Genomic DNA, 13,466 nt, shown 5'->3' on the forward strand with positions numbered 1-13,466 from the left:
TTCATTATTCTGTATCTGATTTGTTTTGGCTGGACACAAGTACTCGTAAGGGGAAAATTTGCTGAGGCCAGCCAGTGAATTAGAAACTGGATTTTTAATTATACTTGGTTTTAAAAAGTACAAATACTAATCTCTATTTCGTTTTGATGTTTAATTTTTTAGCGTTGCAAATGTATCAGGAGTATATCATTTCTGTTTGCCATGAATAGATTGTGTAGTGTCCAGAGTTAACAAGCTACTTGCAACGAGGCTTATAATTTACAAGTATAGATATTTTTAATAAATAGCTTTCAGTAAGGTCCAAAGCACAGTTTATAGTGGTAGGATGGGAACTGCAGTCCTCCATCTGCTTTTAAAAAACTAGAGGGAGGATTATAAGAGTACTAAAAGGAAGGAGAATGAGAAAGCAAGCCGTGATTGCTAATATAGAAAAGTCAAAAAAGATGTCTGTCAGCTCAATGAGTGCTAATTTCTGCAGATATTCAAGAGCTTTAAAAGCAATGGTTCATCAAGAAATCATTCCATGGTGATTTGTATTAATACAAATAACAGAATCCTAAATTTAGCATGTGGTGTTTGCAACAGTTCTTGCGGAATCAGATGTTGAATATGGTCTTACTTTGCCTGTCCAAATTTCACTTGTAGCACGTTCAGCTCTGAGCGGCAGTCGTCGTCTGTCCGTCTGAGCCTGGTCTGCTCCGCAGCCACAGCAGAAACATCGGGCTGCTTACCTGCCTTCCAGAATAATTCACCAGGCATTTTAAAATGCTAATTAAAACATCCTTGATGTAATCAGATGGCAGGTGTAAGAGTAACAACTAAAGAGATTTGATTATAAGTGGTTCTCAGGAACATGGTAAGCAACTGATAGCCAGGTAGAAGTGCTTCTTTGTTTATGTAGCATTTATGTAAATTAGGGTGTAATCAAATACACACTTGCATTTTGCTCACAGGCCTCAATTAACCTTCCTTTTCTAGTCCTACCACATCATTTTTTAATGTCCGTAGGCTATGACCTAAGTCTTCCCATGAGGACTGTCTACACTATAGGTTGCTGCAAGTTAGTGATTTTTAGCCCATTCACTAAAGGTACATATTTTAGCAATATTTTAAATATTTTAATGCTGTTTTTTCAATATGAGCAACTGTCATTCTGAAAGACACAGTAGCTGGTCATAAATAATAGTTGGAGATGAGTCAATTAAAATAAAGCAAGTTTTACATAGTAGAAAGAAGACATGAAGACATCTGAGGAGCTCTCTTCATTGAAGTCCAGGCTATGCGAGAAAGAAAATTTCTTCCTTCAGTTATCGACATTCAGATGAAGAAAATGTGACCTCGGGGGAAAAAGCACAGCAGATAGCTTAGAAGTTGTCTCTTCAACATATTAAACTCCATTTCCTTGGAAGTACACCAAAATAATCACTGCAAAAATCTCCTCTTGATTTTTGAGCCGTTTAGGATTACATTTTCCATCGGAAAATCCACATTAAGTTATCATTTCTTTCTTACTGTTACATTAAGCTGGATCTTCTTTGCGCTGCTAAAACTCACCAACTCGTAATCTCTGATGTTCTCCATAATCCTCCAAAAACCTCACGTGATTCCTGTCAGAGCCTTTCTAAATGTTGTGCTGTTGTGCTGAGGTGTAATCTGTCCCGCAGCAGTGAAATGCATTTAACTTTCTCCGCTGATGCTGATTGTCGTGTCGGTTACCGCAGTATATAGATACCAAATACCTAAAGGCCTGAAACCACCCTTTCTGTTAATTATTGGTGAAAATATCTTTTGTATTGAAATTCCTGAAATGTTTCTAACTGTGGTGATTTGGTTGACAGCTAGTTCTGTGGCAGGTTAAAAACTCTGCTCCTTGATTAAACCTCCGTTTGTTTTTATTTTAGGTTGAAATTAGTCCACTGGAAAATGCAATAGAAACCATGCAGCTAACAAACGACAAGATCAATAATATGGTTCAGCAGCATTTAAATGATCCAAATCTACCCATTAACCCTCTCTCGATGCTACTTAACGGCATTGTGGATCCTGCAGTCATGGGAGGGTTCACAAACTATGAGAAGGTAACGTCAAAATTATCTGTCCTGCAGTGCTTCACCTCTGGAGCCTGGACTCTCCTGGAATGCTGCAGGACATGTGTGTGTGTATTTGTATTTAAACACTATGTGAGTGTCCCCTCATATGTGTGTTGTAGAACGTTGCTTAAAACTTACCTTTTTTAATGTCTCTCTGATAGTTATGGATATGTTTTTGCCTTTCTACATTTTGAAGTAGGAGTTGATATGTTTAGCAGCAGGAGTACTTATGTAGGGACGTGGTGGACAGTTGCTTGCTAGAGTTAGACACTGAGACCGATGACATTTCCAGCGTGTACTCTCATGCGCTTGGACATCAGAGCTTCAGTGACCAAAGTAACCGATTGCAATTCTCTCCTTTGCTTTCAAATGCATGAGTTTTGAAAGGATTAATCAAATGGTAGAGACTTCTGTGATACCAGTCAGTTGCAAATATGTGTAAGTAATCTTAACTGCCCGTTTACAACATCAGCTTTTAAAGTTATATGGGATATATTACTTCTGCCAAGTAACTAGTGATAGGACGAGAGGAGATGGCCTCAAGTTGCGCCAAGGGAGGTTTAGATTGGACATTAGGAGAGATTTCTTTACTGAAAGAGTGGTCAGGCCTTGGAACAGGCTGCCCAGGGAAGTGGTGGAGTCACCATCCCTGGAGGTATTTAAGAGACGTGTAGATGTGGCACTTAGGGACATGGTGTAGTGGGCATGGTGGTGTTGCGTTGACGGTTGGACTCGATGATCTTAGAGGTCTTTTCCAACCTTAATGATTCTATGATTCTATGGTAAGATATTAACATAGGGAAATGATAAACACTGTATCAATTATTTATGTTGTAAATATTAATCATATTAAGCTGGCATACACAAGCAACATGTATTTGGTAACATAAATGGAGAAGGTATATGCTGACTGACATGTCACTGTATCCATCCGTTTATGTCCTTCTGTAACTCTCACCCATTTCATCTACCAAAAATTCTTATGCCCTGGGAACTGCTAGAAAGACGTTTCAGAGATGTGCCAAGCAGAAGTCCTCTGCAGGGTTGCCCATGAGATTTGGTCTTGATCACCATATGGCTCATCTGCCCACTTTACTGCTCACGAAAGATTGTTGTCTTTATCTTAAGACATGGTGAAATTCTGTATCTCTTTCCTAGATTTTCACTTCGTATTTGTAGCTATTAGTGCTATTTTGCAGAACTTTGGGGTTGACTCATTGACCTTTGCTATAGGTAATTCTTCCATGGTAGATGTTGATTCATTTTCTGAAATAACTGCTCATTTCTCTCTCTTGACTAGGCTTTTTTTACTGAAAAATATATGCACGAGCATCCAGAAGATCATGACAAGATTGAAAAACTAAAGGATCTGATTGCTTGGCAGGTAAAAAATTTTAAGTCAGGTTGGTTGGGGCCAACGGCTTTACAAAGACAGTTTAGTGTCACTTTTGAGAAAATTCAGACATTAAACTATTCACCCTGTGTACGCTTCTTTGGCATTTAAAACTGTCTTGAAACTTTAGCTAAAGTTCATCTTTTCAAATCTGACATCATTTGTCATTTGATAAACCCACAAGGAACAAACATGATCAACCTCTTTTTTTTCTTTCCTTTTTTTTTCTTTGGTAACCATAATACAGTGAAAATATCTCATCTGTTTCAAAGGAGAAAATATTTTTAGTAATGTTGGTTAGTATTACTGGCAATTTAGTTTCGCATTTTAATTTTCTAAGGGTGATTTCAGAAATTCTTCTCGGACAGTAAGATGAAATGCTTAACCCTGAATCCCTCCTCCTGCTTGCATGGACTGGGACAGTATTTCTTCACATATTCACTTCTTTCTTCAAACAACATATCTTCCATTTATTAAACTTCCTATGTATACTTACAGTACCTTTTAGCACAGAATATTAAATGCAAGAGTTGCAAAAACTAACATGCATGCAAAACTTGTAGTAAATTCATCGTTGTGAAACCTTTGCTTCATTTATGTATAACTTAACATGGTACAAAAACATTATTGCTTCATAAAGCATGTGAAATTACTTGGTATTTTTACGATGACATATTAGAGCAGAAATCATTTAAATGTAAGATCACACAGGTAATATTTCCTGAACCGGGAGTGGAACCCAGGTTTCCAGCCCAGTGCCTGAGACAAAGCAGGAACCCCCTCTTGCATGAAGAACTGTGTTTACAGGTACCAAAGAATATTTTTCAGGGCTAACAAGAAACAATTCCAATTTTGTTTCATAATCATACACTGGACATTTTTCAGTGGTCTCAAGATAATTTTATAATAACTAAAAAAAATCAGTATGATTGGAAGTGGTTTTCCCCTAGAAGAAGAAAGTGCATCATTGTCTTTTTATATTCAATTTTGTCTTTATAATAAAGGAAGTCATTTACATTTCTGTAGGTTTCAATCTTAGAGGTAGTAGAACCAAAGATACAGAGCTCAAAAAAAAGGTCCTCTGAAAAACATAAAATTATTACTGAATAAAAACTCTTTTGGTCTGCAAAAAAATTATGTATTTATTTATTTATTTTCTCATGAGCTTTTACAGAAGATTAGATTTTAGGAGCTTTAATTTTTTAGAGGAAAATAATTTGATCCCAGAAGACTAACTTCATGGCAGCTGTCTTTGCCTCTGATAGCGATACTTCAAATGAATTGCAAACACACTTTTCCTCAGCAAAGATTCACTCTGGTGACATTTGTGTATTAAAATAATATTACTATTTGAAAATATGTATGGCAGCTAATCCCATTGTATTTTAATTATTCAGTGGTTTTAAATACATAATTTCCCATCAGTATTGTAGTTCCGAAACAATAGGAACCAGAAAAATAGGGAAAAGGGATCAAAAACTATTTTTGTATCTGAAAATTCTTTTCACTGAAAGGTCTAGCCATTTCACAGTGGAAATCAGCACCTTTGAATTACCTTAGACATTTGATATACATTTAGTGTATCCTAAGACTTAAACCTCTTCTGAAATTATTTCAGTTTTCGGAACACTGGCAGCAGCAGAAGATGGGAGCAGGGTGGGGAGCTGACTGCCAAAATCGGCTGGTGTCAGGAGAGGGAGTTGTTATGGAAACTTTCCGAAGTGAGGCAGTGGTCTGAACTCATCACGGGCTTGACAGTGATTGAAAGCAAAAATGAGTTTTCATTTTTCAATAATGCGGGGCTTGGAGTTTTGTAATCACATGGAGATTTTCTTTATGCTGTATAAATCAATCTGGATATATGAAATAGTAGCCTGACAATCATGTTATCAGCTGACTAGTTAAATTTAATTTTTTTTTCTATCCCCTTACATTACCTTTTTCTCCATTGTGCTATGGAATTCGTGCTCTTCAGGATATTATCCTTTTGTAATTCTTGTGAACTTTAAATATATGGTTTTTTCCTGTCTATTATTTTTTCAGATAAATATCACTAGTAAAGCAATGTCCATTTTTGTCCATCCTAGTGCTTTTTCAACTTCGAAAAAAATGTTTCCATGCAACTACATCATTTCAAGCTCATCTTTTATTTTAACATTAAGATAATGAAATGATTGATTGAAATTATGGTAATGAAATGAATGATTGATGACATTAGTCACTCTGTGTTTAGCTAACGTGTTTACAGCATACCAAAACTAGTATGTCACATAAAAATCTTGTGCTACTTCTACATAGCTGAAAGCATTCTAGCATACAAAACTAAGTTTTTACAAACATATTTTATGATACCATTATTATGAAAGATTTTCTTTTAAGATTTAAGATTTTCTATTAGTCTTAGTAATTCAAATGTATGTAGCTTTTTCATTGTTTTCAGCCAAACAGATAAAGATCCTTTAAAAAAAAAAGAAAAAAAATCAGGGAATAATTTTAAGTTGCAGTGGAACTATAAAATTTTAAAGCCAACAAAGATTAGAGTTATGGAATAAGTGCTATCTTGAGCTGGTTTCCTTTCTCATTCAGCTCATTTGTTTCTAGTTCACCTACTTACATTACCTTTACTTTTTCATTCACCTCTCCAAAGGTGAGGGCACCCTGTAGGGTCTTTTGAAATAGAGCCGTAAGCAAACCCCCCCATTGCTCTAAAGCCAAATGAATTGGCAATATCGGGGACGTGGCAAAATTCTGCCTCTGTCTCCGCATCCGATGAAGATTCATATAGATGTAAAATTCAGTGTCACTCGTCACCAGATTTCCCTGTGCCATTGTCTGGAAAGGAGACGTAGGAAGAATTTTGAAGTTAGGAGAAGAAGGTGAAGCAGAAATGGTAAAACAGACTGAAGGTACTTTCTTTTTGGACTTGATAAATGTTTAAAGGATTAAGTGGTCTTGGACAGGGAGATCAAATATCCTGACTCAGAAATCTCACAGAAGTTCTGTAGCAAAGCCACGGGAAGTTTATTAAATTCAGCTTCTGTTAAGGAATAACAAGCCTTTTCTTCTTCTGTGGTTTCTGGTCTTACTTCGTTCCCTTATAGTTGGTGCCTCCTCTTGCCCGTTCCTCGATCTCTTGACACCAGTCTTCAGGTGCTCACGTTCTCCCAACCCAACCCACACTCGCTCCAGCAGACCTGGCCATCAACCCTCCTATCATTTTGCTTCTCCAAGTGCCAGAAGGTCTCCACGGCTGGTTGTATACCCCTGGTGTATATCAGCAGTGAAACCCTCCTTAGCACCTTCAGTCTGGGGCACAGAAGGAAGCACCTACATTTTTTGTTTCCTGACTGGGAGATTTCCCTACAAAAAAGGTCATTTACTTCAAATTGCTCGATTTTCTAAATTGGAGATGGCTGATCCCTAGGACAGGCTCATTAGTGCATTTTCTGCTTATAAAAATTATCTCAGGGCTGAAGATTCAGACCCCACGAGTACTTCATCTTGATAATTTGATTTTTTTAAAAGAATCCATTTAAAAAGTCCGCAGGTTCTTTTAAAGAAATGAGCCAAGTGACCACTTACCCCTGCAAAATAGGAGGATCAGAGTGTGGTCTGATAATTATGAAAATTTGGAAATTCATTTACTTACTCAGAGCAGGGAAATTTTCTGATTTTAATGTTTAATTTTTGTAGAGTGCAAATCCATATGGCTATAAATAGAAGTGGCTACAGTAAAAAATTTTGTCATTATTCTTACTTCTTTTGTAGTCTTTTAGAAGAAACTGTGTCCATTTAAATAGTGCCAAATCACAGAGAATCATCTTGATAAGATTTCTTGAGTTTGTTCATCTGTAATTCATCTGTGTATTTATTATTCTCCTTACTAATAAAGCTACTCCTTCTGATTGCTGCTCAGTCTTATTAGAAAAATCTGTTTTTAATCAGTATTATGATCTAATTATGAATTATTAAGAAGAAGCCTCTCAGCTTGATTGCTGCAGAGAATATCTAAGTTAGAATGAGAGCACTGTGTGGGCTGAGACGGACCTGGAAGAGGAAGTCTTTTTCTTAAGCTAGAGGTAGAAAACTCTAATGGTATGTCTGGATAGCTGGGGGAATGAAAATGTCTCTCTTAAAACATTTTAAAAGGTCAGCTACACCTCCACACTATGAACTAATTATATAATCCTGTGTTGGCATGGATATTTTGTGACACAAGCCTTGAAGATAAATGATTATTTTCAGTTATAAAAGAGAATTAATTTTTATTTTTTCTCTTCTGTTTTGTTCCCAAAGAAAATAAAATAATTTTTCCAAGGAGAAATGTATAGTATATAAAACTATATGTTTTATTAATAAATATTCCTCTGCAATATATACGTGTCCAAGGATCTAGCTCACCTGCAGTTTTAGAAATAGCATTTATTAAAGAAAACATACAAGTATTTTTTCCTTCAAGGTTTTACTCTCATGAAACTGGGAAAGGACTGATATTAATAACCCGGTGTGAGAGTCGTCATTCATCACCATCAAAATGGCATCAGTTTGCCATTTTAAAGTACAGCGTGTACGGGGGCCTGTGAATATAACATCACAGGAATATTTGTGCTGTCTGATAAATTCAGTATGTGATTACTGGGCAGAACTATGGGTGTATTAATTTTAAAGGACTTTGGTTAACAGAGAAAAAAGGAAATCATGTATAACAGATTTTTAGAGCTTCTTATACAGTGAATGTGCTGATGATTATGATGATGATTATTGTTGTTGTTGTTATTACTATTACTCCTCCTCCTCCTCCTCCTCCATGAGATCTTTCACTCCCCTTGCAACATATGTGGGAGTCTTGCCCTAACCCTTCGCTTAGGAAGGGCTGGGCAGACTGAAGCAGCGTAACTCTGCTTTCCAGATCCCGTTCCTGGCGGAAGGCATCCGGATTCATGGGGAGAAGGTGACGGAGGCACTGCGGCCGTTCCACGAGCGGATGGAGGCTTGCTTCAGGCAGCTGAAAGACAAAGTAGAAAAACAGTATGGGGTCCGCGCTGTCGTAAGTTACCTGCTAATTTTATGTTTCCTAAATACGCGGAATTTCTTTAAATTATGGGCAACTGTGTATTTCTGTATTACAGTTCCCACTGATTAAAAAAGCAATGTTGATGCAGCATTGCCTCGTTCTCAGCGGTCATCAAATTATTAAATACTGAGCAGATGCTGTAAGAGATGTTCAGAAAGCCTTAGTACTTTCATTTTCTAGCGTGGGAACAATTTCTAAATTGCCTGAATCTGTTCCTTGAAAGTCAAGATAATTCTTCAATATTCCATTTTTAAGGAATTGGGTTAAAAAAAAAAAAAGCCACTATAGCATGATATTTCTAGAGCTGAATGTCACCTTTCCATAGATGTAATTCCTTTTGAGATGCGAGAACTGTGCTGCTCTACAGTAGGGTGCAGTCTTACGTACTCTGGCACCACCGTAAACATAAGCAGGCAATAAAAGGGTAGCTGCTACTTAATGAGATTTAGCAGTGCTGGAGTTCATGCTTTTCTCATTCCAACATGTTATTTTCAGTTGCTGCTTCATCTTTAAGGCACAGCCAAGAATTTGGTGGTATTTCCACTGCTTTTGAATGTTACCCATCGGGGAGGAAGGCCAAAAGCCAGCATACAGCTTCATAATTCAGAATATAATTGATAATTCAGTCAAAAGCCACGTGGATTGGGTGCTGCTATATGATCAGTTTTTAAAATCATTTAAAAACCCGAGGTGCAAGCGGTTAGAGTTGCTCTAGGACTGACTGTGCGGAGCTGATGTCCAAATAATATATTGAGAGCTGCTGGGGTGAGCTTTATCTCTGTCTACCGGTGGTCCTGACGTGCTATAATTTTTAGGTTTATTTGTGAAATGACAGTAGTACGTGAAACTTGCATATGCAGTATATATCTTCTCACTGCTCCATAAAACAAAGCACATCTATTTAGCAGAGAAGACCCGTATGTCCTCTACCATGTATGTGTGCCAAGATGGCCTGGCAGGCAGTCGGCTCCCTGTGATGGCGAGGTGCGGCTCCTCTCCTGCCTGGTGCCTCTGCAGCCCCCCCACCTCGGCAGGGGACACCCCACGCACCCCTGGGGCGGAGGATGGCACTGCAGGGTGCCGTGGTGGCAGTAGCCTGTCCTTGGCACGTTGGAAGTGCCAGGAAATTCTGGGGTCCCCCCCTTTGCTGCAGAGGTTTTTAGCTGCACTTGGACTCGCCAGATCTACTCGCTGTTGAGTTGCCTGGTTCGTTTTGGTTCAGGATGCGTAAGTAGGCTTCAAGTATAGCACTTACCCAATTTTTAGAGAACATTTCACCTCCAAAAGAGCAAACAGTGTGGTATTATTTGGGACAATATGCATTTTCCCCAAATTGGACTCGAGAATATCCTATACCAGAAACCATTTCCCACAAAAAGGACTGGTATTAAAACCAAATGATCTCGAAAAGCAGTGATTTATTTTTAAGACTGCAGAGATCTTTAGGATTGCACAGATCTACCTTCTGTCAACAAAAGCCGTCTAAAAACAAAGGAAATCACCAGCAGACCATTAATTACTGGGCCATGGCGCAGGAAAGCCAGCTTGCCAGCCAGCACTTTGGACTGCCGTCTCGTCTCCATCCCTGGCTTTCCCTGGCACCCTGGAAGGAGATAAGGAGCTTGCACTGTAATCCCATTAACTGGCTTCTAATAAGAAAGCCAGTTAGCAGGTCCCAGCAGGCGAAGGACGTGGCATCAAATGGCAGGTGCTTCCCTGCGAGTGCGTGGTGGCTCCTTATGAAAACGCCAAACTGCGTGGTTGCCCCAGTTGGGGTTGGGTCATCATTTTTGGAGGTGCTGCATCAATTCATGTATGTATCGAGCAGATATTACTTCATGGGCTCAGATTTTGAAGGTTATCTCTGCAGCCATGAGGCTAAGAACATCTGCAGTTGTGGTTTTCGCCTTGTACCTGAAAACTCAGTGTCTAAAGCACAATTGCACAGAGAGGAGATCACAGAGAAAATAGTGCCCTCTTCGTGCCCTCCCCATGCCCTCCCTGCCTTCCCCTGCTTAAGCCCTCCAAGGCAAGAATATCAGATAGGAGCTCCATCACAATCTAGTCCTTAAAAAATTAAGAAATAGAAGATTGAGAAATAGAAAAAAAAAGAAATTGGTAACAATTACAAGTTCTCCAATTTCACCTCTGCCCCTAAATAAGCAGCAGTCACTAAACTGATTCTAAAAAGAATGAAGCAACCAAGATACGCCTGAACAGCCTTAAACCAGCACCCTCTTCATCCAGTTCTGATTATGGTCACTAACGGGTGCATGCCACTGAGTTTATGGGTGTTATGCCAATCACCCATAAACATAAACAGAGTGTGAATTTGGTTCCAAATTATCTCTGGAAAATCCCCCAGAGATTTATCCTGAAGAGTGGATGGTGTGGGATATGGTGAGGGAGAGAGCTTCAGCTTTCTGCTCAGCGAGGTGCAGAGCATCCTGGACGAAGGAGGCAGCAAGAAAGATGCTGCAGCAGGCGGGCAGCAAAAACGTGCCAAGTGATGTTGTTCTCTGAGTGCCCAAAACTTCTGTGGAATAGTACACGCCAGTGAAGTATCCTGTTGTATTTTATGACAGGCCTTCCTTCAGAGATTAATTTTCACTTTTGTCTATAGCGATGACATTTTTTTTAATGGGAACACTGAGATCTTATGGGGAACGTGCCAGCCGTTTTGGTGTCCTTCTAAGTGGTGTTCCTTTTGTAGTCCTTCAAATCCCATCTTGCTAATATATTTAGGAAGAGAAAAGTTCAAATAGTAATTTATTCCCAAGGAGAACAGGAATAATTGACATTAATGATACTTGCATGTCAGTCACTTCAATAATATACATTTACATCATCAGGGAGATGACTGGAAAGTCATACACAGGTGGTGTTATCTTTCTAATTTCACTCTACCCACCAGTAAGAATTGTCAAGATTGATGGAGTTTTATCGCTTGTACAAGGCCAATTTACCAGTAGTTGACAGGGTGGAAAATATACCTGTTATTAAACAGCATGAGAGTCTTATTTGTTGACTGAAAGAGTTCAATTATTTTATGCATATATCAGTTATTAATGACTAACAAAGCTTGTATAAATATTCAGAACTCCGAAATTGTCTGAAACAAAAAAAAATTTCATGTATTTTCTTCTTAACCTAGATGTCACTCTGTAAATTGGCTCTCTTGACATAAGTTCCTTTTAGTGGGTTTTTCTTTTTTTTTTTTCTTTTTTTTTTTTAAAAACTCGATTTAATTTAAATATACTGACAGGGCAGTCACTTCAATTGTAGAGATGGATTTAAAAAAAAAGTTATTTGTAGAAAGCTCCTTTTTTAAAGCCCAGATGTAAAAAAGCCCAGATGTAAATACAAAAGCCCAGATGTAAATACAAATGAATTATTGGAATATGTTTAAGATTATACATGTGCCTATAAGGACCTAAATATTTTTTTCCTAGTCCTTTAACTGGATTTTCTTTAGAATTTGTTTCTTTGTTGTTAAACACAATGTATAATTAAATAGTATAAAACGCTACATGGAAGAAAAACCATCGAACCTTTCCACATTACTTTTGGTAACCAGATGTCAGCTATATCATGGTTTAAGAAGTAAGATCTTCGATTTCTTTATTGCAGCTTTCAAGTCTGGATGATAGACGAGGCAGTCGGCCACGGTCTATGGTGAGATCCTTCACGATGCCGTCGTCTTCAAGACCCCTCTCCGTTGCATCAGTGTCTTCCATCTCCTCTGACAGCACACCTTCTCGGCCTGGCTCGGATGGGTGCGTAAGAAACAGTCATTCAGGGTTTATCTCTGTAAAGCATGGTTTGGTGTGCACATCTATAGGTTTTGAGGATTGTCACCACCCCGCTCCAGATCTCGGTGCTATCACGGTGTTACTCCTTCCGACCCTGCTGACTCCTCCTGTGTGGCAACATGACGTTTGTTTGATCTCATAAGGAATTGCGGGTTTTTTGGTTGGGTCTTTTCCCAGTGTATTTTATTCCAGATTTGGTTCATCATAAACATAACATAACATAAACCCCACAAACGTTAATGTGACACAATGGTGTGAGTAACTAGTGTGGGGTGGGGGTGGTGCTTTCAAGTGACAGCCTGATATTGGCTAAAAAAAACCAGCTTATGTAGACATCTATCTCAAAATATATTCCTTGTCCTTTTTCTTAACCAAGATAAATACAATGCTCTTCTTGGTCCTCTTTAAAACAAAGTTAAACAACCCCCCCTAAGCATTCAAACAAAAACCCCCAAGCAAACAGGAGATAAATTATCCCCTTTTAAAGTATTGCAAGTGTAATAGTTCGGAAGCGATCTTTTGCGAAGTCGGCGATGAGACGTGTGTTCAGCCGGCCCTTACGCGGTTACCAGGTGGAGCTTGGGAGAAGGAAGGGATTAGCTAACTGCTCAGTCATTTCTTCTCACTTCTGCTGCCAGAGGAAAAGCTGCTTATGGCAAGATTGTACTTCAAGACTTACCAAGATATTTCACATGAGAACTGGGAATTCTGTTGATAAGCCCTGTCTCACAGTCGCGTCCCTCAAAAGAACAAAATAATCTGTTTTCTTTCTGGGGTTTCCATGCAGCCTCAGAAGTCCCTTCTCCCTCTTCCTCCCCCCAGGCATTCCCGAAATCCAGAAAGTCAGTATTTGATCAAGGCGGCAGTTTTTTAAAGCCTCCTGAGGGGCTGCTAACTTGCAGAGATGTGCTAGAAACGTGTGTGTCCCTCGTGCACCTTCAGAGGGAGTTATTACCTGACTAGAGAGTAAAAGCATCAAGTAAAATTAAATACAGCGCCTGAGGACCAACGTGATACTTACCTTGATTACAAACAGTTTATTTTACCCATTGGGAAGAACTGCAAACAGAGTGCAGTTCAGCTCTCATTACGTTACC

The 13,466-nt window shown here is 38.7% G+C and overlaps 1 protein-coding gene across 2 annotated transcripts in view; it reads left to right on the forward strand.

The window, feature by feature from the left end:
- The window catches only part of DOCK1 (dedicator of cytokinesis 1), a 321,757-nt gene that overhangs the window by 284,412 nt on the left and 23,879 nt on the right, over positions 1-13,466 (forward strand). For both annotated transcript variants that reach the window (XM_075155288.1, XM_075155289.1), the window contains exons 45-48: positions 1,902-2,078; positions 3,391-3,474; positions 8,393-8,530; positions 12,188-12,333. In XM_075155288.1, the coding sequence (XP_075011389.1) occupies positions 1,902-2,078; positions 3,391-3,474; positions 8,393-8,530; positions 12,188-12,333 (545 nt within the window). The remainder of the gene's footprint in view (positions 1-1,901; positions 2,079-3,390; positions 3,475-8,392; positions 8,531-12,187; positions 12,334-13,466) is intronic.

Source organism: Calonectris borealis, chromosome 7, assembly GCF_964195595.1.
Source record: "Calonectris borealis chromosome 7, bCalBor7.hap1.2, whole genome shotgun sequence".
In the NCBI taxonomy this organism is placed as follows: Eukaryota; Metazoa; Chordata; class Aves; order Procellariiformes; family Procellariidae; genus Calonectris; species Calonectris borealis.